The sequence below is a fragment of the Manihot esculenta genome, chromosome 7 (assembly GCF_001659605.2).
Source record: "Manihot esculenta cultivar AM560-2 chromosome 7, M.esculenta_v8, whole genome shotgun sequence".
Taxonomy (NCBI): domain Eukaryota; kingdom Viridiplantae; phylum Streptophyta; class Magnoliopsida; order Malpighiales; family Euphorbiaceae; genus Manihot; species Manihot esculenta.
In genome coordinates this window covers 943,270-950,036 of record NC_035167.2, presented here as the reverse complement: position 1 = coordinate 950,036, position 6,767 = coordinate 943,270, and the positions used below count along the sequence as shown (strand labels likewise).

The following is a 6,767-nucleotide window of genomic DNA, read 5'->3' as shown; positions in this document are numbered from 1 at the left end:
GGCAACGATAATACTACCATGTATAGAAAATATTTATTTAAAGCACATTTACATAAATTCATATTGTAAATACATAATTTTTTATATATTTATACTATGGGTCTGTACACTAAGTAAAAATTGTCCTAAGATCATAGAGAATGTACAATGCAGGGAGATATGATTGCCTTTTTTTCAACAAAAAGAAAGAGTTTGCCTATTATTAATTTTTTGACATCCACTAGTACTACACAAACATGTCAATTTATAATGGCCTTGTCATTATGTGTAGACTATAATCGATGTATAATTTCTCTACACAGACAAATATGCCTATAACTATAAGGCAAAATTCTAATGTTAGATTAATTAACATAAAATCTGATGAAAATCATGCGACTAGAAAGAGGTACAAACCAATTCCAGAAATTTAATACATTACATACTAGAGATACAAAACATAGAGACTGCCTTTCATTTCATTGAAATTGGATAGGATTTTAAACGCTAAATGATCAGCAGCCTAATTAGTTTGCACTGGAGCTTACTGGCTCTGTGAATGTGGTTTTCGAGCCAAGAAGAAAAACATTGGGGTGAAGATCTCCTTCCTGAAACAAAGAATAACATAATTCTGTTAGTGGTCCTGGCAAAATGTTTAGCAAACTTGGTGAAAAAAAAAGGAGATGAATAATTTACTGAGATGTTTCCAGAAGCTTATATTTCTCATCTAGTAACATCACAATCTTTTGTTCATGTGTTATCTGTGAGTGACCCAACATGGAGCCTAGTGGATAAAAAACTTAAGAGGAAATGTTGGCACATAACACCTAAAATGTTGGCAAATACACCTAAAATGTTGGCAAGGCCAGAAAAACATCAGGGTGGATTGCTACCTACACTACGTGCATCTGTCTATGTGCCACCTAACACTAAGTGAAAATATAAAGAACAATACTTTTGGTGGAGACTCAAAAAAAAAAAAAAAAGGATCGTAGGACTTAGTAGGACTTAGTAGGAGGACGACAAGATGTATGTCCCACCAACGGCGCGCAATGCACAAAGAACTTGGTGGATTGAAATGAAAAGAATATACATGACGAAAGGAAAACTCACCTTCCACCTTCAACTAATCCCTCTGCAGCCTTCTCAAGAAAATCTTGAACCCTTTGACTTCCCTGAGGAGCAAGACCTACAAATTCTAGAACCTTGACCTGCGAGTAGTCAAGTAGGGAAGAAAACATTAACTACTTGCAAGACATTAGTACAATTACTGTGATTTAATAAATACACAGTTATATTTGTCAGTTTCAAAAATCAATGACTGAAGTTTCTAACTACGCAAATTTTTTGTCTTACCATGTTTCTTGTGAAAAATCTTCCAGGGGCTGTTAACCGGAAGCTACTTAGAGAGAAGTGATTTTTATCCAAAGGCAAGTACCATGGGACAGGTGAGCTTGCTGCAAGATCTTTTGACCATATGACCTTCACACAAAAATTGAATCCATCATTAGCTCTGAAATATATAAATAATATCTTATACAAAGGATGTCTTATTGCACGAGTCTTTATACAGCATAGGCTCCACGCAGGCATCAAATGTATATAGCAGATGTTAAGAAACCTATTTGATGCCACAAGTATAAAACAAACTTTCATGAAAAGGTGAGAGAAGAGACATATATCTCACCTCAAAACCAGCTTTTTTGAGAGCTTCAATGCATTGGCCAGTTATTCTAATGTCTGGAAGGCCATTTCCAATCTCAATTTCTGACTGCATATTCATAACCATTCAAATTCAAAACAACAGCAGAAATAGGGGCCATCTTTAATACTGGTAATATATCTTACCTTAATTTTCTGATGTTCTTGGTTACTGGGATCAAAAGAATCAGTCATGCACCATTCATAAGCAGCAAAAAATTGTCCAGGCTTCAATACTCTGTAAATCTCACTGTAGCATCCATACTGCATTAGAACATAAACAAAATTTAGAAAAAACCCAAAATGGGAGACGATACGTATAATAGATGTGTATAAATGTATACATATAAATAATTTTCAGAAGACTTGAGTTATAACAATGTTTTCCATAGACATACTGCATCCGGCGCATGGCAAGTAGCTTCAATTGCATATATCGCATCAAAACTACTGTCAGGAAATGGCATTTTCATGAAGTCAGCCTGCATCATCAAGAAAGATTATTAATAATGATTAATTGCCACATGATAATGTATGTCCCAAATTATTTCATTCCATCTGCCTGTTAAAATTTTAATGAAAGTAAAAGATATCAGCAAAGCTGAAAAGAGAGGAATGGGATAGTTAATTTTTTCATGTATGAGTGACTGAAAAGAACTTGGTCAAGAATATAACCAACCTTCACAAAATCACAGGTCTTGTCTATTCCCGCTATGCAATTCAGTACCTGGAAAGCAACATAACCAATAAGATCAAAGCCACTTAAAAACTTTACCAACCAAAAGTCCTAATTTTTATTTTTTTTATTATGTAGCAAAGAGATGCAAAGGATAAGCAACCACCTTTCCTCTTGCTATTTGATATTCATTGTTGTTCAGCCCTGTAACTGATGTCAAGCTGCAAAAATGACCTTAGAGATTAATGATGCTGAGAGCCTTCTATTGAATGCATGTACCTTGAAACTCCAGAGATGTTACTCCTAATAAGCATAAATCACAGTACAGCGCATATACAACAAGCAGTAGCTTGCAGCTCTAAGGCAATGCCGCCCATTTTTGTATAATTTAGTTGAAAAAAAAAAGACAGCAGAAGCCAGTATCTACTTTTCCTTTGAAATGGGTAACTAGTAGTACGGTATTCTTTTATTCATAGGAAAAAGATTATACATTTTGTATTCAACAGGAATCACAATTTAAAGTCTAATATAATTCTCATAGCATACCATGAAAGAAGTTGATTTCTAAGTTAGCACAACGTCGGTTGCATACTAGGCTCTAGCATCAACTCTCACCATTATAGAAAGGAAAACTTTTGTCCACTGACCTGAATCGAGCAATTTCTCTCAGTGGTCCACCAATTCCACATCCTACATCCAATACCTAATATAGAAAAAGTTTAGGTCAAGTAAACAAGCCAAGCCAATTATATAGAAAAAGATCTCTTTATTGTCAGCTCTTCCTTGTCTATGAGTATATAAACCTTATGTCCAGGTTTCAGACCAAGCTGTAAAGCAAGAAAGTGCTCATGTCGCTTAATGCTTTCCTGAAGAGACTCCCCTTTAAATCTGGAAAAATAAATATGCCACTCTTATTATAAGCAGCATTTGCTGAATAACTATACTTCATTGCTTGAGCATGAAGTGGATAAGATGATTAAAGGATACCTGTGTGCAAAATGGAAAGACTCCCCCCAGCCAAACTCATAAAAGCTAGTAGCAAGATCATAGTATTTATTAACCTGAAATCCACAAGAGGAAACAGTTAAATGTGAAATATTCAGATAGTCAATCCAGGTAGCACATCAACGAAAACCAACAGTGTTTTTCCGTTTACAGTGATAGAATTGGCTAACCGGGGAAATTTGAATTGGATTCTCCGTGACTAATTACATAAAGGCTGTTCATGCAAACAAATAGGTGGCAGGCACACCTAGTTGTTCTTCTATTTATTTATTTTTGCCCAGTTGGTGTTATAGTTTGACAAGGTTTGAACCTGGACATTCAATTGCACAACAAAAGAAATGATGACTGTAAAAAATTTCCCAGAAAATATTCATGGATCAAAGCTCTATCCTGATCGAAATTAAAAAAAAAAAAAAAGAAAGAAATATACACGTATACTTTGTTTGAGCAGCAACCAGTAGAACGCATAGCTTTTTTTTTCTCTAGGGGTTGCATACTATTAAGTGGACTTGATTTGCGGTATGGTATCAATGTGTAGAAAAATAATCTTATCAAGAAATAAAAAGGGAAGTACATACAAGGTTTGAATGATCCCTTGACGTACAAGTCGGTGCAAATAATATCAAGCATGCAACTATAGATCACATGATCCCGTTGAGAATATAGAGATAAAAGTCAAAGTAAAAATTAGAAACCAAATAAATCTTGCAGAAAAAGGAAACATGCAACTCATTGGACACATATCAGTCAGTTGGAAATAAATTAGATCTTCCCATACCATGTCAGTGTAGTTGGCTTTTCTCTCTTCCTGAGCACCTCCATAGAAGACATGATACTTCTCATATCTGAACTATCAAGCAAAGATTTGTATCACAAATTCTTTAAAATTTAAAGAAATTGAAAGTTTAGAGCTCAGTGTATCACATGGCCACACAAGAATATATTTGGAATTTTTTTAAAAAAAATTCAGACCATGATCAGTCAGGCAGATAACAACACCATTTGTGCCTTGCTGTGTCTCTCCATTTCATAGTGTGTAAAAACTTGATTTCACTGAAACATCATTATAACATTCCAATATTATGGCACACCCCCATTAAACTCAAATTACACCAAGGATATTAAAAATATATCTTTTTTTCTTATCTCCTGCTCTTCATTATTGCATCAAAACATTCCAACATTATAATACACCAGCACTAAACTCAAATTACACCAAATCTTTAACCAAAAGAATGTATTTTCTTGTCTTCTGCTCTTCATTTTCTATCAACAAGTCAAACCTCTGTTGATTGAAAAGGACAAAAAACAAGAGCTCAATGAAATGCACTTGAACATGATGTTTATAAGACATGCATTAACCAAAAATAAGTAGTGTTGGCTTCTAACTTCTAAAGCTCAATATTTCAAGGGTTCAATTACTCCTTGCAAAGGTTTCAATTAATAATTGTAGTTTCAAAATTCGTGCTTCTTTGTAAATAGCATAACTCATTCAGGAACTTTGATGTAATTTTCTTTTTATTTTTTATTTTCATGATCTCATATGCTCTCCAAACAAGTATCTTCATGATTCCTTATTTCACTGAAACGAGTCTATTATCTATTTCTTCAGGCAATCCAAAAGAAACAACACACTCAATGGAACCCCCCGCACATATGCTATCTCCTTCTCTACCTTTCTGTATTGAAAGATTTTCTTATTTTTAGCTATAAGTTATGGCTACCAACCTCTGATCTTTGGTACTATAAAAGATATATTTGAAACTTCAAACCTAATTAAATATCTTCTTGCACAGCCACACCTCATAGACACTTATTAGACTAGGTGGATGTGCCATTGAATGAAACTACATCACCAAGTCACAATAAAAGCAAGCAGCTATCTTCTATCTTCAACAGGCTAGGGACCACATTGCCCTTCTGTCATCAATCTGTTTTCCAACTATGAACTAACTCAGTTTCAGTACCACTCACCTGGAAATTTTAAATTAAGAAAAAAGGGGAAATTCTTTGCAATTCACTGAAAGTGAAAATAGATGCATTGAAAGGATCCTGCTTTTCGGAAATAATTAAGCTTCACGCAGAAAACCAAAAGTAATCACGAGAAGGCTGTCAGCTTAATGAAGAGAACAACAACAAAGGTTAAATACGAAAAACTTAGCAAGACGGGGTTTTGCGAATAGTAATGTAACATGATAGTGGGGTCCCAAAGGATACCCGGTCTAGCTGCCCGGTTATAGACAAGAAGGAAAATTGAAAGCATCGTGGGGGTGGCCCGGGGGGAGAATGATGTTTCAAGAGAGAAAAATATATTTAATTCTACAAAAAGAGAAATGGAAAGCAAAAGCATAAAGACTACAACTAAGCACGAGCAACTATAGAGTAAGCGGAATGAGAGAGAGAGAAAGAGAGAGAGACGAAAAGCTAAAGCATAAAGAGTACAGCTGAGCACGAGTGTACGATAGGTTAAGCAGAATTATAGAGAGAGAGAGACGTGCAACACTTGCTAAGCTTCGAAATCAAACTAGGACATCAACATAGAGAAACAGATGGATTCACATGCAGCACCATTCTAGAAATCTAATGAGAGAATAAATTCAGCATCATTTTAAAGAAACACATTCTGATATCAATCTAAAGAGCCAAAAAAAAAGGAGGAAAATCAACATTCAGAGTGATTCAGAAAAAAAATCTGGAGAAAAAGAAACAGATAAACTTCATGAGTCATTACAGAGCTAAAGAGAGAGAGAGTGTGAGTTTGTACTTCTCGACAGCGGAGAGAACTTCACTTTTATCGATCTTTCCGCCGAGACCAGAAGCGAGATCCAATGCGCCGGTTTTCGACATCTGGAGATTGAAGAAACAGATTCACCGAGATCTAAGAACACAAAAATGATAGAAAACAAAATCGAGATCAAACAACCACAAAATTCAACTACATAATGAGTAGAAACAACTACATTGAACAGAAGAATAATGCGGATGAGATCTAAGAGAAGGAAATGGAATGGTCACCTCTTCGTATTCTCTGTAAATAGAGGGAAGAAGGAAGAGAGCTAGAGCGGAAATGAAATGTGAGTTGTGGGCGTTGTCTATGCTGAGCACGGAAATTGGATTCAGGTAATGATCTGGAGAGAAGCGCCTTATATAGTAGGTGGCAAAACTAACTTGACTTGGAGGCTCGAGCACCTACCAAATGGCAAAGATTCTGTTTTTATCCGAGATAAGGCACACGGGTCGGACGAGAAACGTTAACTCAATAAAATTATGGTAAATTTATGGCAACTTTATTATTTAATTCTTTTACTATTAACAAATTTTATTAATAGACTTTTTCGGTTTTAAAAAATATTAAAATATTTTAATATTTAAAAAATTTATTAATTTTAATATTAAATATTTTATT

The 6,767-nt window shown here is 34.8% G+C and overlaps 1 protein-coding gene across 2 annotated transcripts; it reads right to left on the bottom strand.

The window, feature by feature from the left end:
• Window positions 1-237: 237 nt before the first annotated feature.
• LOC110618568 (cycloartenol-C-24-methyltransferase) lies at window positions 238-6,558 on the bottom strand. Of its 2 annotated transcripts, none has more exons than XM_043958654.1 (14): window positions 6,377-6,558; window positions 6,126-6,208; window positions 4,140-4,206; window positions 3,344-3,417; window positions 3,160-3,244; window positions 3,004-3,059; window positions 2,523-2,577; window positions 2,360-2,407; window positions 2,079-2,162; window positions 1,828-1,944; window positions 1,667-1,750; window positions 1,336-1,461; window positions 1,093-1,190; window positions 238-587 (listed from the first exon to the last, which is right to left on the bottom strand). In XM_043958654.1, the coding sequence occupies exons 2-14, from the start codon at window positions 6,206-6,208 to the stop codon at window positions 524-526; spliced, it is 1,041 nt and encodes a 346-aa protein (XP_043814589.1). In that variant the 5' UTR covers window positions 6,377-6,558; the 3' UTR covers window positions 238-523. The 2 variants fall into 2 exon arrangements, with proteins under 2 accessions (XP_043814589.1, XP_021617416.1); XM_021761724.2 differs by having other exon boundaries at window positions 6,126-6,239; window positions 6,377-6,557.
• Between the last annotated feature and the right edge of the window lie 209 nt (window positions 6,559-6,767).

Bases quoted from the DNA above. Each gene is read 5' to 3' on its own strand.
- LOC110618568 (XM_043958654.1), bottom strand. From the start codon at position 6,208: ATGTCGAAAACCGGCGCATTGGATCTCGCTTCTGGTCTCGGCGGAAAG. The intron at 2,578-3,003 runs GTCAGTGGACAA...TCATTTTTGCAG, and splicing joins AGAGAAATTGCTCGATTCAG to CTTGACATCAGTTACAGGGC. The intron at 2,163-2,359 runs GTTGGTTATATT...TTGATGATGCAG, and splicing joins AGACCTGTGATTTTGTGAAG to GCTGACTTCATGAAAATGCC.